Source organism: Musa acuminata, chromosome BXJ1-1 (assembly GCF_036884655.1).
Source record: "Musa acuminata AAA Group cultivar baxijiao chromosome BXJ1-1, Cavendish_Baxijiao_AAA, whole genome shotgun sequence".
Classification (NCBI taxonomy): domain Eukaryota; kingdom Viridiplantae; phylum Streptophyta; class Magnoliopsida; order Zingiberales; family Musaceae; genus Musa; species Musa acuminata.
In genome coordinates, this window is record NC_088327.1 from 4,801,012 (window position 1) to 4,821,686 (window position 20,675).

Consider the following 20,675-nt stretch of genomic DNA (forward strand, 5'->3'; position numbering starts at 1 on the left):
ATGACTTGGTGGTCAATGTTCGCCTGCATTAGAACTTATGGGCGATTCATCGAACAGTATTTATTTCTCTTATACAAAGTCAATCTGACACATCTACAACAAAAAGTATTTATGGATTTTAAGTGATGATTTTTCGTTGGAAGTCAGTCTATTTTTTAATGTCCATAAAGATAACAACACAACATGATAGATTCCATCAAGATTATCTATTTCGAAAAACTTAGTCATGGCTGAATCAGCAAGGAGAGATATAATATATATGCCAGGTCACGCCCTTAGTCATCAACCCCCATGGAAACTTTCAGGGGTGATTCAGTCTGCCTGAGTTCTGTTGCAAATTACAAGTGTTGGCTCCATTCATCCGCTCCTCGATCCTGTTGAGTCGCGAATTGGAACCCACGGCAACACGCAAAGAAGGTGGGCATCAAACCCTCCATGAGATATCTCGCTTGTCGCCGCTTCTCCTCCTCCTCCGCCGCCGCCTCCGCTCTCCCCATCCCTCACCGCTCCCTCGCCGACCCCCGCGGCTCCGACCATGACTTCGTCGCCGTTGCTCACAGCCACCTTCTACGCGCCGATTGGCCCGCCCTCGTCTCCCTCGCCCCCTCCCTCACGCCCTTCCGCACCGCGCACCTCCTCCTCCGCCTTCGCTGCGACCCTATCCTCTCCCTCGAGTTCTACCGCTGGACCCTCCTCCACGGCACCCCCGCCTCCCACTCCCTCGACACCCACGCCATCGTCCTCCACATCCTCACCAAATCCCGCCGTTTCAAGGCCGCCGAGTCCATCTTCCGCCAGTCGTTGATCCCCCGAACCCAGAACTCCACCTCGGAGCTCTTCGACGCGGTGCTTCGCACGTATCGCCTCTGCGACTCGACGCCCGCCGTGTTCGACGCCATGTTCAAGGCCTATGCCCACGAGCGCAAGCTCAGGAAGGCCACCGAGACCTTCCGGCTGATGCGGGACTACGGGTTCCTCCCCAAGATCAAATCTTGTAACGCCTTCTTGAGCTCGCTGCTCTATCTGGGGCGGGCTGACGTCGCGCTGGCCTTCTACCGGGAGATGCATCGGTGTCGGATCTCGCCGAACGTCTACACCCTAAACATGGCCATACGCGCGCTCTGTAACTCGGGGAAGCTGGAGAAGGCTCTCGACCTGTTCGATAAAATGGAAGGGATGGGATTCACTCCTACCGTTGCTTCCTTCAATACCTTGATCGATGCTCAATGCAAAAATGGAGTCACGGGGCATGCTGTGAAGCTCAAGAACACAATGGCCGGTAAAGGTTTGGAGCCGAACGTGATCACCTACAATACTCTCATCCATGGGTTCTGTAAGGAAAGCAAGTTGCATGAGGCTAACAGGGTTTTCCAGGAGATGAAAGCCACCGAGGTGAGGCCGAACACGGTGACCTACAACACTTTGATAAATGGTTATAGTCAGATGAACAACAGCGAGATGGGCTCGAGGCTCTATGAGGAGATGGTAAAAGATGGTATTGAGGTCGACATTGTAACGTACAATGCTCTTATATTGGGGCTTTGCAATGAAGGGAAGACAAAGAAGGCCGCCCATGTAGTGAAGGTGCTCGATCAAAAGAATTTTGTCCCAAATGCGTCGACTTTTGCTGCTCTCATTACTGGACAATGCAAGAGGCAAAACTCTGAGCGGGCACTTGATATTTACAAGGCCATGAAGAGAAGCGGGTGTACTCCAAACAATGATACATTTAGGCTGTTGATATATACCTTCTGCAAGAACAAGGACTATGAAGGCGCGGTTGAGTTGTTGAAGGAAATGTTGGGGAGATATATGGCACCTGATGAGACTCTGCTTACTGAGGTTTTCGAGGGGATTTATAGCTCTGGAAAGACCCACCTGGTTACTGAATTGCACTTAGATGTTGTTGGGACAAGACTTATTCCTGAAGTTTATTTCAAAAATGAACACACAACTAAGTTGCTGGATATATCAGATACTGAAGCACAGAAGATGTGTATGGGATAAAGAAGTGGAACAAATTTGCTTGGTTGAGAAGAGATTTACAGCTACTTGGCCCAACATCTTATAATTTTCGATGATTTCTCGAAGATATTTGGTGATGATGATACATACATGGAGTTTTTCTGTGGACTTGATAGTTTGATATTGCCACATCTTATGTCGTAAACTCTAACAGCCTACATGAGGAGGTGAGTTATATATCATGGTTTTGTGTTGGTATCATGGTTGGAGAAGAAAAAACTTGTTCAATGCTCAGATCCTGGTCAATTTGTTCTCTGAGGTGTTCATTTCAAGCAAGATGTGTTCAGGAGCAGGGAGCAAAGCTATAAGCAGCAACGATAAATGTCATTGTTGCAGCAAGATTTGAATTGACCATCCTCTGATGAAAGCTTGTTCTTACACATCTTTCTGGACAAAGAATATTATTTGCTGCAAAGCAAGAATTCTATCATTGTTCTGGCTAGGCCGCTAGAGTAGAATCAGCTTGTGATTTGAGACAAGCTTGTTCATAAAATCTGTCTGGAAATAATGTATGATTTGCTTCTGTGCAAGATTTTCAGCTAGCTTCAGGAATTTCATTAGAGGTGAAAATCTTTTTGGGACTCTTTTGTCATCTAACTTAATGTTTGTTTTATAAAAGGAATGTATAAAAGGATTTTTTTATATGCTGCATATGCAAAAATTTTCCCATATCTTCTTTCCACGTTATATCTTTTAACTGTGCTTTTCATGTCATGTCTCTCGCTACCCTACTTCCATTTATTGTCATGGATCAGCATTGAGAAACTACATGCAATTTTGTGGTAGCACTGGCACATATGAATGTTACTATTACGAGAAGAGACAACTTATGTATGTAATTATCTGATCTTATCAAATATGTTCTATGATTTCTCTGAGTTTCAAGTTAAAGTTTTAATCCATCTGACATGAAGCAGAGCATCTAGGCTAGTTAGCAAGTTTTCCTAACTTGATTAAGAATTAAGTTACAGTACTTTGTTGCTGATAGAAGTACTGCATAGGTGCAGAAATGCCTTTGCAAAAAAGTTATATATCTAAAAAAGGCTACGTTGATCATTTCAATACGTCATTGTGTATATTGTTTTGTAACTATAAATGCAATTGATCAAGTGGTACTTGTTTACACAGTTGGAACACGTGAAAATAAACGCTGGAAGTCTACGAAGGACCTTTGGTGAAGGCCAAGAAGTTGCGACTTCAAAGGAGGAAACTGCCTGGAAAGGAACGTAAAATCCCCTTCATGTTTGATCCCTACATGGAAGGTATAATATGTTAAAGTTATTTTGTTATCATTTCAGAAGTTTTTGCTACCTTGGCAATTGATTCTTATTTCTTAGTGATTGTTTCTAGCTAAATTAAGGGGAAAGCAAAGTAGCACATAGGAGAATTCAGGTTTGAGGAAACAGTAAGGTTTAAAAGGTATGTTGGAAGCAAGTTTACATGTGTATATTATTTGTGTACTTGTAGGTGTACTTAAGCATATATGTATTCTTCATCAAACACAAATGACAACACTTGTTTTGCGCTAGGAGAAGACGAGTGAAAAATGATAAGCAACCTTTTTTTCTCTAACAATCTTTTCTTATTTTGTTTGCATTCAGCCACTTACACAAGTCATAAGCTTTTGAACTATTTCCGTGGAGTGTGCCATATTTCTCAATTTATATAATATGGATTAGGATGGACGAAATTATGATTCCAACTATGAGCATGTATGACACAAATGCTATTAATCATGATCCGCATCAAGATTTGAAATTGCATAGATTGTAAAGCAGGTGCATCAGGACACATACAAGATTCTTGCTACCTAGTTTACTACATCAGGAGATATTATGCCTAAGCAAGCTTATGAGTCCTGATTCACTCCTTTGTTTTGCTCCTCTTAACTGAGTCTCAGAATTCTGTATCTATTCATGACACCCAATCCAAACAGGAAGGAAAGATGTTTTCATTTCCTTTTCCTACAATCCAGACAACTTTTTTTTGTTTTCCATGGAAAAAAAGGTTTTTCACCATCCTTTTTCTGGCAACCAATTGAACCCTAGGATTATGTGGACTGCACATCTCCATCCATAAAACTAAAATGGCAGAAATACAGTCTCATGTTCATGTGCATATGTAAGTGTTGCAAATCTTTGTTGATATATTTCAAATATCTAACAATGGACGAACTGAAAAATTCTAATTCAAGGGAAATTTAATTTAAGGGCATTAAAAGAATTTTAGCATTTAGTTCTTTCTTCCCTTGGAAATGTGCTACTGGATTTTGTCAGCTGGATGTTATCTAAGAAGTGGTTTGTACCAAGGTTCACAGTACAGTTTCAGACCAATACTGTACAGGTCCATACCAGCGTATTGAGTGTTGGTACATCAATACCTGCCAAATTTTGAGAAATACTGAAAAATATTTAAAAGGAAACAAAAAAAACTCTGGTACAGGGCCTGCACTATCCTGTACTGGAGGCATCATGTGGTTTACCTTGTCCATGTATTGGTAAGATATTGGACTGGTAAACACCATATGTACCATACCATACCGATGGTAGCGTAAATCTTCATTTATACCACATGTATATAAATCTTCATATATATGTATATATATATACCTTCCAATTGCACCATATCATGATATCAACCACATCTTTTTCTGAATAGTAGGACAAAATCTCAGTGTTTTTTATTCTTTATTCTGGCAGCATTGATGGTAATGGCTGCAGCGATGGTGATTCCAATCGAAGAGTTCCATCGACATCTTTCACGTTTAAGGTTCAGAGGGTGATCCCAACTTGTCCATCACAAGGCATGCCATAGGTATATTTTAACATCCATTTCTGCAAATATTGCACCTTGAGTAACATTAATGTTTGGAGTAGTAGTCACAAGATCTCACAACATCTCAACATCATCCTCAAGGCCCTAAGGTGGTTCTTAATAAAAGCTGTCTTGTTTCTACTCTACAAATCCTATACCATCGTTTGATGTGAGTTAGGACCAGGCATTATCTTTCGCAATAGTACTTGGAGGACTAAGTACCAAAACAGAGCTGATGGTCTAGGCATCTACTGGGCGGCTCTCAAAGGTCATGGAACTATTATTATCAATGGAGTTTTGAGGGAGGAATGTAGATCGATGTGCAGTAATCCTTTTAATTGGGGTTGGTGCTTTGACAGTTTAAATTCGATTGATGGTCACTGCTGTCTTTAAACATAAGATGTAATGTTAAATGTTCAAGGAAGCTGCTACATGTTCTATGGTCTATGGTTTCTCTCTTCTTTTGTGCTTGTGTTTTCTTGTTAGTCTTAATTTGGAAGATGATGATATGCAAGTAAACCATTTCATTTAGCTGCTGCCTCCCCTGTCCTTTGCCATCCAAAAATTTGGGCTAATTACATATTATCTTTAATAATATTTAACATTCTAGTCCTTACATTTTAAAAAGTTATATTGTTATTTCTATAATTACGAAAGTAAAATATCTAAGTTTATTTATTATAATATTATTTTACTCACGAAAATATAAAAATATAATTTTAATATTCTGTGATGATAGATGACATGGTTAAAGCACCAACCCCAATTAAAAGGATTACTGCTGGGGTTGCGAATGGTTATTATGGATAAGAAGAGTGGCGATGAGAGGTGAGGGTCATGCTGCATCTATGTTGGCGTTGACATAGTTGTTGAGCAATGAAAAAACTATTTAGCATATGCATCGATTGTCCTTTTATCGTTCAATAATTGCATATAATTGCATCAACGCAGATGCAAAGTGGCCCTTACCTCTTATTATTGTTTTCCTCATTCATAATAGCCACCTGTGGCTCCAAATGATATCATTGTTTGTCATCACCGTTGTCGTCTGTCACAACTAACGAAATATTAAAAATAGCAATATAGCTTTTTAAAATATAGAGATTGTAATACTAAAGTAACTAACTATATGTAATTAGTCCCAAAAATTTCTATCAGATGAATATGATTCATAATTTCATTTCTAGGCACAGCTTCAATTCCATACAATCAATCATCTCAATTGTTGCATCTAGTTTGTTGTATAAAATGTCTCCATGTTAATATACACGAGCAATATTATGTCTTAGGAAAGTTGAAAAGAGAACTACCAGTACAAATGACAAGGCACATAAGCATCTAATGACAAGGTAGGTTGACCTACATATTTACCTCATTCAAATAAACTACCAGTACAAATTTGTTTCATTGAAGATAAAAACAATAATGAAAAGGTCTGTCACAATTTTTACTAGGAATCTCCACCTTGGCTTGCAAGAGGACCATCTATAGTATTATAAATGGTATTAGACACCAGCCACTCTCATGTTACAAAGTCCTCCATTCTCCCAAAACATGAAAGTAAACCTCATGTTTTGGCTTCACTACCAGTGCAATCAACTCATTTTTGTTCAAGTAACAACAATAAGTAAACCTGATAAGGTTAACATGTACTCCTAAGTCCTATCAACCAGTGTAATTAATTCACATCTGGTTTGGGTAGAACTTAGCTTCTTTAGGGCCCCATTAGCTGCACAATCCAATCCATCTCATTTCAAGAGGATTGTCTTTGCTATTGTTTCAAATACATTATACTACAATAAGAAGGCTCACCAAAAATACTTCAGTATAAAGACCGAATGCATACATACGAATTAAATTCACCATATTATACAAAAATGGTTCAGAACAAACAGCGGATCTAAATTCAAGCAACATCCAGTTGATAATCTAATAGTGTTCTTAGTTGTGCATTCCAACATATAATAAAAGCAAGTAGAACCCTACAGGGAGTAAGTAGCAGTTTGATTATTGCCCCTCGGTCTTTGGTGGCATGCTTCGCACATTCTTCAACAAGTCCTGGATTTTGTTCAGCATTAGAGTCTGTGCATGGTCGCCGCTGCCACCATTGCTGTTACCCTGCGGAGCATGCTGACTCTCCTGAAGCTTTATCTTCTCATATAAATACTGTTTCTCGGCTTCTGCTTCTTCAAGACGACGCTTCAGGTACATACTAGCATAGTCCTGCTCAGCCTTCTCTGATTTGGCCTGTGCAATGCTCTGCAGTCTGTCAGCCTCCTGCTTGGCCTCGTTGGCCTTCAATTGGAACATTTCAGCCTCTGCCTGCTTAAGTCTAATGATGCTCTCTAGTTCCTCCACCTGTTGTTTCTTTCTCTGCCTCTCCATTTTTAGCTCTTGAACTTCTCTAGCCTTGTCCTCAAGCTCACGATCGCAGGCATCTAGAGCCAAACGAGCTCGCTTAAACATCCGCATTTTCTCCTCTGCAACCATCTCCATCTTCCTCACAGCTTCTTGGACCACCTCAGCAATTTTATTGCAAGCCTCATGTGGAGAAATCAGACGCCCAACTTCTTCGTTCTCAGAATTCTTTGGTGAATCTAATTCAAGTTCTGCAATAGACAAAAAAATAAGTAACTTAAAAGACTGCAGCAAGTGTTCTAGGCAAACCAAGCAGAATTTGGCAGAAAAAAGGAATGGTCATTGAAGTGTCTAATTCCAACAGCCTGACTAATTTGAAATTCTGTTCAAAGGCCCTATTGAAGGTAATAAGTCCCTTGCAAAAAATTACACCTTACAGGTTAAAGCTAGCTTTGTCAATGGTGATCATCCATCAAACTTTAGTTTCTACATAGAAAGAGGTTTTGCAGAAAGATACATCCAACTTTAAGTAACAGTTGCTACCTCAGTACCCAAGAAGTTAGCCTTGTAAAAACCCTATCCACTTGTTGACAAAAGTATACAGGACATGATGAATCAGCAGACAGCATGAAAGACAAATAAGCTCCATTGCTTCATATTCGCTGAATCCTGTGCAAACTAGCTACAGTCCATATGCATGAAATGTGCATCTTTCCACTGTTACACATATAATTCTCACAGCAGTTCTGTTTTTAGAACTTCAGAAGCCATTATTACTAAGGCTTACATTATTTCATTAGGTGAAGGGAAAAAATGGACCACAGATTTTAGCCATGAGAATGAAAAAAAACAATGATGAATTTTGGTCAGCATCAACTATAACATTTTTGCAATCAAGAAAACACAAGCGTTTGCACTAATAAGCCAAATCAATTAAATTATTTACATGTCATTAGGAGGCAACTAAATCCTGAATCTTAATACATATTATTCTTACAAAAACGCCTGTCATTTTCTTAGATCATTTTTTCATGACTTATGACACAAGGTGGCCTTCTTCACACCTAAGCTACCTAAGCTCCAAGTTGTTTCCACACCTTAGTGCTCTTAAACTTTAATAATTATGACCTATGAAAGTTTTCATTCTGTAAATGTCACCATAAAACCACCATTTCTAAGAAACATGTTGCCCAAAAAGCCCAATCTTTGTTTATCTGACATATCTGTCATTGTCTTATTAAGATAAAAGTGAAAACAGTATTCACCATTGTCATAACCACAAAACATTTAACAAATATTTATGACGTGACATTAGGACCGGCTGAATCGTAGTCCTAGTCACAGTACCACTGGAAAAAGGAGTAGATGCAAGTGGCATAGGAGAATAAATGGGAAAAGCACTGGTTCAAATGCGTACTGACAGATGCATCAGAACAATAATTTGCAAATGATGCTAATCTCAAGTTTGATTTTAACAACTATCTTATTGCCGGGCTGGCTTTCCCAAGTAATAGATGATAATTGGCAGTTCAAGTGTAATTTTTACTTGCATGTAGGTTATATTTTTTTGTCCCATACCTTGGAAAAAGAGAAGGAGCATTCTGCAGGCCACGGATTCGGCTGTGCCACTTTTCAACTTTTCTATTAGTTCACCACACTTGCGGTATAATTTTCTTCCTTTAGGGTCCTGACTCAATTGAAAAATCTTACTGACAAAGTCAAGTTCTCGCATCAGGATCTCTCGGTCCCATCCAGGAGCGCACTGCTGGAAGACATCTTTAACCCAACCTAACAACTCGGATGTTCTGTGGCATGCTTGGCACCTGAAAAGCATCTCTGTATGGCCAACTCCGCTCTTAACAGACTGACCTGTCCCAATTTGGCCAACCCGCATGGCACAATCTGTGTGAGTCCAGTGTGTGCATGTATCACATCCAATCCAGCGGCATGTATTCACCTCAAAATCAAACTTGTTGCAGATCACACACATACAGAGATTGCAGAAACCATTCCTACTGGAACATATCTCACAGCTGCATTCATCTGCAGGGAGAGCACTTTGACAAGCAATGTTTCTGCACCTCTTGTACAAGAAAACCTCGATGAGGCGACTCTGTGGAATGCTGACGCTTGGATGCAAGAAGGCCTGAATGCCTGAATTGATTGCAACAAGAATTTCCAGTTGCACACGATGAGCACCAGCAAGGGATTTGGCGGTCAGGTCAACTCTCCCCTGCACAAGCTTCTGAAGATACAGAAACTCCTCTATTTGATGAGAACCACCTGTACCCTCAAGTATCTGCCGAAGCTCACCCTTAAGCTCCTCTAGAAGCTCATCTGGCATGACCTTGATTTTCTCAGCAACAACATCAACCCTGTCTCGAGCAATTTCATGGAGCGATAACCTATTTGCGTTGGAAACCCTCCGAATGACCTGCAGTTTAGCAACTTCATTCTCTCCTTCCTTTTCCTTCTCTATTTTATGTCCTCCAACCACATCAGGGTGGTTTGTCTCAATGGGCCAGGTTTCACGAGAGCTGGCGCTCTCTGTGGGCGAGTCTTGCCCTTGGTCAGAATTAGATCCTGGCTCTTGGGTGTCGGGTGATGCTGCAGGGTCTGATGAAGCCAGGGATAGGGATGTCTGCAGGCCTGACGACCTCGGATGCTGGCGTGGTGGTAGCATAGAGAGTGGTGATTGGTGGTGGTGATTTGTGACAGAAGGGGTACCCATTTCAATTGTTGTTTTCTCAAAACTCTACCTGCCACATTTCAAGGGTTTGATCAGCACATCGGAATCACTTGAGGATTTGAAATCCTTCTCTAAATTATTATAAATAACAAAAAGAAGTACCCATCAAAACTGAAAAAACACTTCGTGACGGGTTCATGCATGGATGCATGAAAAGGAACGTCCCTTTCCAAGATCCAATTCTTTGTCTGATGCATAGTGCCAAAGTCTAATTTTTCTTGCTCGACAAAACAGTCGAATTATATGTTTCTACCAAAAAACAATCAAAATATGGACGCAAGAAAGCATTTACCTACGAATTGTTGATAAATCAGACCAATATCCTAACATTTTCAGAACATAACGACAAAAACGAATCTTGCTCCAGAAATCAGACCAATACATGCCTCTGTAAAAGAATACGCATTTCCAGATTCCAAAACCCTAATTTAAGGTAAAAACAGCGAGAGAACCGAGAGAAGGGGAAGGACAAATTTTTGGACGAGAAAACCAAAGAGGAAACTACTAAAATTTCTATTAGGATGATTCGCCACAAATTCAACATGGCGCCAGCTAAATCACCAGAACGAAAGCAGTAATTAAGAACCCCACAAGCAGAGATTCGATCCCCAAACCAGAAGGTGGACGAATTAGGGTGATCCGCAGCAAGATGGCATACCTAGAGCTGAATTCGACGCGGAGAAAAGCCGCCAGAAGACTGCAGGAAGACCGGGAGAAGAGGGATCGACCGAATCCAGAGGAGTGGGAGTAAAGAGAGGGGAGAAGAAAGGGATTAGGGTTTGCTGCGATCTCTCCCCACCCTTCTCCTCTGCGGAAAGGAGGGCGGAGCGGGTTTCAACTTTCAACGCGTCAAATGTGATGACCGGCAGCAACCGGGGGACAGCAACCGGATGAACTCGTCGCGCGCCGCGTCGTGCGAAGGTGATGTTTCTTTCGGCCCCACCCTATTATCCACTAGCAACATGCCACGTCATACACGATGATGGGCAATCCATTACTAAAGCCCGGCGGGAGGAGACCGGGTTAACCGGTCACACACGCGTCTTGCCTGTCGTCTTGGAGCGTTGACAAGTCAATGTGCGTGGGCCCGCTTTTGTGTGCGTGGTGGGCCTTGCAGATATTTTGTTTTCAAAGGAACCCCTGTCGAAAGAAAATTTTACAAGTATATCCATCTCCGTTGGCTTCGATTACACTAATGTAGAGAGATTGTTGTGTCAACACAAATTTAATATTATTGAATGACCAAATCTTTTCCACCTTCCTCCACCATTTGATACCTTTCCCCACCCACCCATCCTCCTCCTCAATATACCCTCTTAATTTAATTTTCCATGTATGTAGATCTAATGTTTCCCTTCTCATCTTCTTTAGTCAGAGATAAGCCTCCTTTCATGGACTCCTGCTGGCACTTCTATCTTGAAGGAGGGTAGATGTCCTTTTACCAAAATGCACATAAATATAAAAGTTTTATTGGGAGTGCGATATAGAATCTTTCTATTTATTGTTAAGAGATGAATTTATCAGAATAATATCTCACTATTTACCGTTGGAAAAATACACTAATGATATACGTTGGTGCCGATTATCAAGTATCCAATTAATATATTAAAAAATATTTACATACAGTGTAATAATATTAAAAAATTACATATGATTTTATAGACATATAAATTAATTCGCACCACACATATTATTTTTTTTTGAAGACAGACTTTTTTTACTTTCTTGTTATCCTTACATCTTAAAAATAAATAAATACACTTTAATTCACCGTCTCTTTAGTGTCATTATGCACTCCTGCACTTCTTTACTTAGAATACCTTCAAACATCAAATCGGTCATATAATAGAAGCATATGATTGTTCATCTTCTGGATTATTAAATACAACTATTTCTATTCCTATTTAATAAACACTCTCAAATCCTCTGGTAATTGACTTCTGTTTTTATTTGTTGAGATAGCTCCATTTTGGGAACATCACGGGTATTACAGTCTTGATGCACTGTAAATTTGGAGCAACCTGATCAATCTAACATTCCCATGGTTGGGAGCCATTGTTCCGGTCTTCTTCTTCCGGGCTTCACCACGGACTTGTTCTTAAGCCAAAGAAACGGTGGAATCATTGCCTTGTTTGGTTACCATTCTTATCGACCGGCGAAGGAGGAGGGCAGTTTGCACGCATCGTCTTCGCCTTCTTCTTATCCATTCTGTGCACCGCACTCTCCAATTGTTCCACCCTCTCCACCAGCCCTGCCATCAGCCTGCACTGCTGCGCACTCCGCTCAAACAACGCCGCCACCAACCCTTGCAGCCTCTCGCTCTCCGCCATCACCTTCTTCGCCGCCTCCCCCATCCCTGAGGCGTCCTTCGAATCCTTTCTTGGTTCCGCCATTGCCTGCACCGAATCCTCGGCCATGTGCCATCCTGCAGTCGATATCTCGGGTGCTTCCTCTGCCGGGGCCGTCGTTGGCTCCCTCTTCTCTTGCTCCATTGAATCAGAAAGTGCTGCTTTGTCCGTAACGACATCGCCGTCTACGCATTTTGCTCCCGAGTTGGCCTTCGACAGAGGAGTGCCGGTAGCTTCCTCCACTGTTACCAACACGAAGCCTTCATCCTTTGCTTCCGGTTCTGGATCTTGGCTAGCTTGAGAGGCAGATTCATGGGCGGCATTGGAGTCCGGATCTTGACATTCTTGAGCCGAGGCTTCTTCGGTGTTGGCGCCATCGGAATCGTCCTCCCGAGGCGTCTCCTCCACTTCTTCACGGTTATCTGGCTGCATCTCCGCCGAAATCGGTGGTTCAGAATCAATGGGATTCGACGATTCAAGGGTTTGGGCCGAGATCGAATCCAGGGCCTCCTGGAGCGCGATCACCCTCCGGATCGTCTTCTTCCGGTACTCCCTTACCCCGCGGACAGAGTCCAGACGGAGGAGCAGCGCCATCAGCATCTCGCCCACCAGCAGCCGCTCCTTGGGATCCACCCTCAGCCGCTCCATCTCCGAGCAAACCCTCCGCTCGATCTCTTCCACCTCCGTCGCGATCCGGGAGACGACTCTCACGTTCTTCCGCACCATGTGGCCTCTAAAGATCCTCTGAATGGCAACAGCCGCTGACGACCGAACCGCCTCAGACGGCGGCGCCCTCGCGGGCTTCGTGACGGCGGGAACCTCGTCCGACCCATCGAAGTGGTCGGGGATGTAGACGACGCGAGGATTCGCAGTGAACACGGGCGCGGGGCAGTGTGGGTGGTGGCGGCGGCCGGCGGCGCTCCATGGGTCGGCGGAGTAGAAGAAGGGGCTCTCGATGTGCCGGGACCGCGGGCCGCCGGCGGCGCTCCATGGGTCGGCGGAGTAGAAGAAGGGGCTCTCGATGTGCCGGGACCGCGGGCCGCCGGCGGCGCTCCATGGGTCAGCGGAGTAGGAGGGGCTCTCGATGTGCCGGGACCGCGGGACTCCGGCGGCGCTCCGTGGGTCAGCGGAATAGAAGGAGGGGCTCTCGATGTGCCGGGACCGCGGGACTCCGGCGGCGCTCCATGGGTCAGCGGAGTAGAAGTAGGGACTCTCGATGTGCCGGGACCGGCGGCCCGCGGCGCACAATGGGTCGACCGAGTAGAAGAAGGGGCTCTCCATGTCACTGCGTTGATCGAAAGCTTAGAGAAGAAAAATGTTCGTCTTGAATTGAGATCACAGAGACGTGTGTATATATACAGGCACGGTGTGCGTGGAGAGGAAGCAAAAGGGCAGGAAGAGGCTTCTGGAGGAAGTGTAGACACGGGCACGGTGTGCGTGGAGAGGAAGCAAATGGGCAGGAAGAGGCTTCTGGAAGAACCGAGAGAACGAGGTCCGCGAAGAAGGTTCCACTTCCTTCTAGAAGGCGCGAGGGAGGGTGGAAAAATATTGGACTATTTTCCATCAAAAGCCCAAATAGAATTCGACTTTTTGATATGATCAAATTTCATAATATCGACCAAAAATATTACAATGCTTAATTAGCTCATATCTCCGTCTGATCTTAATCATCAACTATATTATATGTTTTAAGATCTCATAAAATAATCCATTTGAAAGTTTCTGCATGATTTTGGATGAAAATAAAAGAGTAATCACTTAATCTTACCTATGGGTATGTCTATCTTGAAAAATGTTATAATATTTGTTTTAATTTATTGGGAAAGAATGATCATTTAAAATGGTAAGACATTCCTAATTACAATGTTTTTGAATGGACTTAATGGTGGACTTATGTGTAATCAAGTTTTAATCTATTTAAATCCCCACAAACCATAATATTTAATTTTAGTATACCTTTTGAGAACCTATAAAATGATTTATTTGAGAGTTTTTGAATGATTTTGGATTGAAATTAACAAGCTTTTGAATATTTCACAATAAAGGATGACAAATCCCCTTCATTTATTATGAAAAATAACAATAAAATTGATGAGATATTACCCAGTCATAGTGTTTTAGTTGGACCAAAACACTATAACTGTTCTAAACATTGTTAGTAAGCTTCAATTAATTTAAATACCCACTAACCTTGATTATCAAGTTTATTATAGTTTTTAAGGTTTATAAAATCATCCATTTGAGAATTTAAATTGTTTTTAACTGAAATTGGGAATGTTTTTGATGTATTTCAAAATAAAAGATAACAAATCTTTTTTTTTTTTATCATTTATCCTTAATTTTAATCTTTTTTGGGAATATATTATAATATTTGTGTTAATTTATTATGAAATAATGACAAATAAGAAAAAATATTGACAAATATTGAACAAAAAATACTCTAACTTTATTGACAAATATTGTAACTGAGCTTTAATGAATTCAAATCCCTACTAACATGATATCAATTTTACTATAGGTTTACATTTACAAAGGAAAAGACCTTTTTTTAAGGGTATTGTAGAAGAATCCAAAATATGATGTTTTTCTTTGAAATTACTTTTCCTCTTTAATTTAAGATTTTTCCTAAAAAATTCTTTATTTTTAATATCTAAAAATATAACTCGATATTAGCACACATAAACTAATTTTTATTTCTATTATTTATTCAATAATACACATAAACTAACTTTTATTTCTATTATTTTATTCATATCATATGATTTGATAAATTAATGAAACTCATATTTAAATCCTAAACTCTTAGTATTGTAGCTTTTGCTTCCAAGTATGTCTTAGAATATGTTGTCATAAGGTTATGTTTGATATCCTTGATAGAAATGAAATCCCATAATTGCTAAGATGAGTATGTGATCTATAGTTTGAACAGATTGGCGAAGTTGGGACGTCAAACACACAGCTGTTTACCAAGTTCAGAATCAAGCAGCATAAATTTGTCTTGGATCTATGTATACACTGACCTGTTGCTGATTGAAATAGTGACTTGAAGGGGAAAAAGGAAGTATCAAAACCAGTATTTTGGATACAATTGGATCATTACAAAGATAATGGCATGTATATAATTTACAAAGATATCAGTTGACACAGGTTAGTAGACATATATCGGTATCGTACTGATCCAATAAGTTATCGAAATTGATACCGGAACCAAATTGAAGTCCTTGGCCAAGGCAAGGATTATGGCCTTTCCAATATACTTGAAACACCATGGCATTACTCCAAACTTGAACCAAAAGGAATAAGAGGAAACGAGGCAGGAGAACAACAAAGGGTTAAGAAGTAGGAGTAGTTGCATTTGGAGCTCAAGGCTCTACCTTCAGGGAGACAACCCGTGATCGTCTTTTGCGCTTTGCCACCTTTACAAACACTGCCGACAGGCATTGCGGCACCCACCATGGCTTGCGAACTTCTTGCTCCCCTCTCAGGCATGCAACTGCATTTACATGCAAGTAGCAGATTTTAGAAAACCATGACTGTTGAAAGAGTTTGATCACTTGTACAAAAGAAAGAGTTGACATAAGTGCACCAATCTTTATAGCAGAAACAACAAGATGGAAGGATTACATATTGATCGTTCGAACAAAAGAAATAGGTGTGATTGCATAAATGCACCAATTTTGTGGCAAAAACAACAATATGGAAGAATTACTTTGTGTCAAACAACCATTACTTCAGAACTGGAGATCATATGATCAAGTTATAAATGTTTCATCATCTTGCAATTTATCTGTATAGTTGAAGAAAGTGAATGGTCAATCAAGAGAATCATGTAAACTATGAATTGTTGTCCCCACAATCTAATGATCCTAGCAATAGGATAATATCTACCACCCTACACCATCTATGCATGGAGTTGCATGAATGTGAATTATAAACTTCAGTGAGCTTTTTCTAGATTTTTCTTCAATGGATGCATGCTCTAAGACACTCATTGCTGGTTAATCATTGCTAAATTCCATGCGACTTCCATTCAGCCAACTTGAATTTAGCATACCTAGAAGTAAAAGCTTGTTACTTCTGCGAAAAAAAAAAAGTGTCAATGTAATAAAGATAGAATCTCAGTTTGCTTATAGCATATTTTCTGATAATAGCATTGCTGTTCCACATTTTCTTACATTATACTAGATAATTACAGCATTGTTCTCTATAACAACTTCCATGAAAAGAACAGTACCTGTCACGGATAAAAGATTCAATAGAAGAATGATGGATTTATGAATCTATTCAGTTCTTTTAAAAAAAAATAACTGCCACACCTTAAAATATTCATGCATTTCAAATTTTGTCAGATAAATAATTGTTAATGCCCTCTTCAACTTCCTTGATGAAAAGAAAAGCAAGGCTACTAACTTGCATCATTGAGAGAATTAACAAGAAGCATGAAATTTCATTCAATCACTACAACCCACCATTTACTATCTTCTGAGTTACAAGCTTTTAAACTAAGTTACAGCAAATCACCAATTTTTGTAGATAAGATCATTAATTAAAACAGCAGAGCTTTATCGTTCCATCTTTCTTTTTGTACAAGCAAATAAAAAATTAAGCAAGATAATACTAAAGATGGATAATGGACCAATAAGCACACATAATCCTGATGAACTTCTGACAGCCACAGTATGTAATAGCTACAGAATCAGGTGTGGTTGGACCTGGATATCACTTGCATTCTGGCCCAAAGTAGGTTCAGAAATAAGGAGATACAAAAGTTAACATGATCAGTAAATCGTAAATTAAAGAAAGCCAAACGATAGTTTAAGTCTATTCCATGTTGAAATCAAATTAATTATTCTTAATAAAAGATTGCTTAAATCATTTAGTTCTAACTTATCAAACATAGAAAAAGAGAGTATGATCCATGGCAACAAATTAGATACCTGTTTTAAACAAATTAGATATGCAATCAAATTATTGAGAACATCATCATTAATGTAAAAACTATGATCTAGTTACAGACTCCATTACAAAAAATAATTTTTTTGATGACATTGTATAGAAGTACATATATTTAAGATTAGTAACATAAACCAGGTTTGTGTGTCAATACCCAGATCATTTTTATCAATGTGTCATATCTAGACCCATACCATGTCCATATGCCCATAGCTCGAGTTCGGTCGGGCTGGGTTGGATCCATGTAGGGTCCGGATTGGGTACAGGTAAGTGGGGCTTAGTACCATCTCCAGTGACAACAAGCAAGTGCAAAAAATATTGATCTCAAAGCAATCAACAGAGAAAGTTTTGTTACAGTAACAAGATAAAGAGTAATACATCCTTTTGAAAACAAAAAACAACAGTTGTAAACAACGTCACATCATTGTACCCATGATTAGGTTTTGTATGATGCTCGTCTTCAGTTTTAGAGGATCTTCTTACAACTACAGTGGCACATCGGGAATGCTAGGTTAGTGGGAAAAAGTAAATGAGATCATGAACAGTAAAAAAGATGTTTATGAACAGACTATTATAATCAGAAAACAAAAAAAACTGCTTTTGCAGCATCACTTGTACAGTTTAGGAGTACTTTTCTAAATTCAAAAATTTTAGGTCATGATTAGTAAATATTTGGTTGATGCAAAATGAAATCTATTATACTTTGTACAACTTATGATAGAGGATTTCATGAGTTTAGTGTATGAAACAAATCATTCACATTAAATGTATAAAGGGACACTCATGAAGTGAAATGGACCTAAAAAATCAATATACATAAGTCCAACCTTAATTTCACCCTCGAAACAAATCAACAGATCTAGTTAACTTGAAGTATTAAGACAAAATTTTGATCCAAATCCACCAGACCAACTAATGGATCAATTATCAACTCTAATGAACAGGCAGTTTGATAACAGGTCACCTTAACCTTTATCATCAAGATAAAAAGTCTGATTTCTGGTAATCACTTCAAGTTTTTGTTTCCTTGTTAACTGGTTGGGTGAGTCAAGAGCCAAGATAATGCTTCAGCTTAACTAAGTCAATGAGGTTACGTATCAACTATCAACTAAAAGAGGTAACAACATGAAAACTTTTCTTTGTGCAACAGATCTAGTAACTGTAATGCTTATTCCAGCAACCTGTATGAGTTACAAACTATTTTTGTAACTCTTCATTGTTTCCTTTTTTATATGTCAAAACATTCATCAGTAAAAGATCAACAACAAGCCAACATAAGGGTGGGCTGTATCTTGAATTCCAATAAGCCACTAGTGACAGAAACCTTGACTTTCTTCTCGAGTATTATCAACCTTCAGCTTTCACGGTAGAAAAGCATGCATATGTTCATAGGAAAAAGACATGAAACACAAACTGTAGTGGCTAATAAGTAATCGAAGATGTGAAAGTTCTTCAGTTATCGAATGCCAGATGAATTTTCACAACAGCCAAATGGTAGTCAGAAAAATTATATTGGAGGAAAGAAATCATGCTAAGAAACTATGGACATTGATAGAAGAATATAACCTTTTATGCGCCTTAACTCTTTGCATAGAGTAATAAAGTCACCCCACTTCATGTGGCAGCGCCTGATAAACCGCAGAATTTGCTCTGTTGTAAACATGGATAAACTTTCTAAGTACTCCCCGTTTACCCCAGTGTCTTTGAAAACCTGGCAGTAGCTACCAAGATTTATCTCTTCAAGCCATAATCCAACATCCTGAGATCACATTTTCCATATCAAGTCCAGTAAAAGAATTTTCGGTGGTTCAATTTCTAGATAAATTACCTATTCCCAACAGTTCCTCTATATTTACGATTTTCTCAGGTTTTATCGGGCAGCTTTGCTGCAAGTATAAAACAGTGAGCAGTGCTTATGTTGCAAACTAGTATTTGAATTCAAGATCAAATGAAGTGAAATTAACATAATACAGTTGGTGCGTGCCCTCAAAAATTTAATTTCAAATTGCTGTACCGAGTTAGGATTTAGGAATTCTAAAGAACATATGGTTTCTGGAAGCACTGTGGTTGCAAGACTTACCTAATGAAGTGGTTTTGGCTTCCTCCTAATGAGTGAGGCTACTCAGGGAATCCCTTTTCTCATCGTCATACTCTAAATTTTCCTAAAATTGGTTATGGTTGAGATTTGAACAACACATCCAAAGAATTAGGTATCAGGTAAGAGTACGGTTGAACCATTGGATGGGGCAAGGGAGATGGACATAAATGTCACCAATGAGGCAGTTTGAGATAGGTTTCTAGTTATTCTGGGTACCATTATATCTTCTCAGTAATTATATCTTACATCAGCATAGGCCATGAAATTAATCTGCAAAAGGGCTGAGCTTGAATTGCTTGAGAAGTGTATCTATACTACATAGGCCTCTCGCAGCGGCAGCTTGGTGTTAAAACTAAAAAGCAAGTAAGAAAAAATTATTCTTAATTAGTTACATTTATAGTTTCATCACAAATAAAAAGCAATATTTAGTATACAAACTTTTAGCATAATACACCTAAACATACAACCAAACATCTCCTCCATGCCATATCCACACTTCCAAACTAAAATATATGATTCTTTTCCTTTTGCCAACATATTCCCCAAGCTGGTTGCTTCTGTACAACCACGATTTAGTCGTAAAGATACATAAGTTAGATTACTTGAGAGAAATTTTTGAAGTTCTGTTAAGTAGCTCAATTCTTTTAAAGCTTTACACGCTTCAGATACTTATATTTCCTATCATTACTCTTATTTTATCCAGAAAAATCCAAGCAAAAATTTTCCAAATAATAGAACATAGGATAATATATAATGAATTGTCCAACCAAGTATGGATAGCAAGAAATTAAACACAATTCCTGCCAATGGAGATTCCTCCAGTCTACAAAATTCACATGAATTATATTTTGGCTTTGAAGCAAACAAAAGTACACCTCACATATGATGGGGTTGAAGAGATATATCAAGGGTAGTTACTGATTCCAAAACGAATCCCTAACCTCACAAATGGAAACAAAATTATTATTCTCCTTTGGAACAGCGAGATCTAAGGACATTTTCCCAATCCCTAAATGAGATATAAAGAAATAAACCAAGAAGACCATGAATCTACCTCGATGGTCCAGATGAAGAAATCTAAGGGCTCCGGACTCCGGCCTTTACTCATCTCCCTCTTCCACCTGAAACAACCGAACAACCCCAAACCCAAAACAACACCAGGAAATCAAATTCCGCCCTCCTCGCGATTCCAAACCATACCGCAAGCAATTACCACCATGAGCGACTAAGTTTCAGCTCGAGCAACCACCGAAGACAGCGGTTCTAATGCGATCGATCGATTGATTCCACCGCCGGAGCTCGCCAAGACCAGATCTTGGGGCCGAAATCT

General features: G+C 39.7%; 4 protein-coding genes across 7 annotated transcripts; 1 reads left to right on the plus strand and 3 right to left on the minus strand.

The window, feature by feature from the left end:
• The first annotated feature begins 353 nt into the window (after positions 1 to 353).
• Positions 354 to 5,286, plus strand: LOC135586196 (pentatricopeptide repeat-containing protein At4g26680, mitochondrial-like). 3 transcript variants are annotated; one of them, XM_065120104.1, is made up of 4 exons: positions 354 to 2,588; positions 3,154 to 3,287; positions 3,363 to 3,444; positions 4,725 to 5,286. In XM_065120104.1, exon 1 carries the CDS (start codon positions 436 to 438, stop codon positions 2,005 to 2,007), a length of 1,572 nt encoding a protein of 523 aa, XP_064976176.1. In that variant the 5' UTR covers positions 354 to 435; the 3' UTR covers positions 2,008 to 2,588; positions 3,154 to 3,287; positions 3,363 to 3,444; positions 4,725 to 5,286. The 3 variants fall into 3 exon arrangements, with proteins under 3 accessions (XP_064976176.1, XP_064976103.1, XP_064976238.1); XM_065120031.1 differs by having other exon boundaries at positions 3,376 to 3,444; XM_065120166.1 differs by lacking the exon at positions 3,363 to 3,444.
• Positions 5,287 to 6,660: 1,374 nt separating this feature from the next.
• LOC135618865 (OBERON-like protein) lies at positions 6,661 to 10,800 on the minus strand. The gene is made up of 3 exons (XM_065120271.1): positions 10,605 to 10,800; positions 8,776 to 9,956; positions 6,661 to 7,448 (listed from the first exon to the last, which is right to left on the minus strand). Exons 2-3 carry the CDS (start codon positions 9,926 to 9,928, stop codon positions 6,847 to 6,849), a joined length of 1,755 nt encoding a protein of 584 aa, XP_064976343.1. The 5' UTR covers positions 9,929 to 9,956; positions 10,605 to 10,800; the 3' UTR covers positions 6,661 to 6,846.
• Positions 10,801 to 12,066: 1,266 nt separating this feature from the next.
• Positions 12,067 to 13,575, minus strand: LOC103987503 (uncharacterized). The gene has a single exon (XM_065181501.1). It carries the CDS (start codon positions 13,573 to 13,575, stop codon positions 12,067 to 12,069), a length of 1,509 nt encoding a protein of 502 aa, XP_065037573.1.
• Positions 13,576 to 15,356: 1,781 nt separating this feature from the next.
• On the minus strand, positions 15,357 to 20,651 carry LOC135618912 (uncharacterized). 2 transcript variants are annotated; one of them, XM_065120379.1, is made up of 4 exons: positions 20,562 to 20,651; positions 20,400 to 20,466; positions 18,814 to 19,006; positions 15,357 to 15,787 (listed from the first exon to the last, which is right to left on the minus strand). In XM_065120379.1, exons 2-4 carry the CDS (start codon positions 20,451 to 20,453, stop codon positions 15,657 to 15,659), a joined length of 378 nt encoding a protein of 125 aa, XP_064976451.1. In that variant the 5' UTR covers positions 20,454 to 20,466; positions 20,562 to 20,651; the 3' UTR covers positions 15,357 to 15,656. The 2 variants fall into 2 exon arrangements, with proteins under 2 accessions (XP_064976451.1, XP_064976520.1); XM_065120448.1 differs by having other exon boundaries at positions 20,559 to 20,632.
• Between the last annotated feature and the right edge of the window lie 24 nt (positions 20,652 to 20,675).

Bases quoted from the DNA above. Each gene is read 5' to 3' on its own strand.
- LOC135618865 (XM_065120271.1), bottom strand. From the start codon at position 9,928: ATGGGTACCCCTTCTGTCACAAATCACCACCACCAATCACCACTCTCT. The intron at 7,449-8,775 runs GTATGGGACAAA...TGTCTATTGCAG, and splicing joins GCTCCTTCTCTTTTTCCAAG to AACTTGAATTAGATTCACCA.
- LOC135618912 (XM_065120379.1), bottom strand. From the start codon at position 20,453: ATGAGTAAAGGCCGGAGTCCGGAGCCCTTAGATTTCTTCATCTGGACC. The intron at 19,007-20,399 runs GTAGATTCATGG...ATGTGATCTCAG, and splicing joins TCTTCATCTGGACCATCGAG to GATGTTGGATTATGGCTTGA. The intron at 15,788-18,813 runs GTTATATTCTTC...ATGTAAATGCAG, and splicing joins AGAGTTAAGGCGCATAAAAG to TTGCATGCCTGAGAGGGGAG.
- LOC135586196 (XM_065120104.1), top strand. From the start codon at position 436: ATGAGATATCTCGCTTGTCGCCGCTTCTCCTCCTCCTCCGCCGCCGCC.
- LOC103987503 (XM_065181501.1), bottom strand. From the start codon at position 13,575: ATGGAGAGCCCCTTCTTCTACTCGGTCGACCCATTGTGCGCCGCGGGC.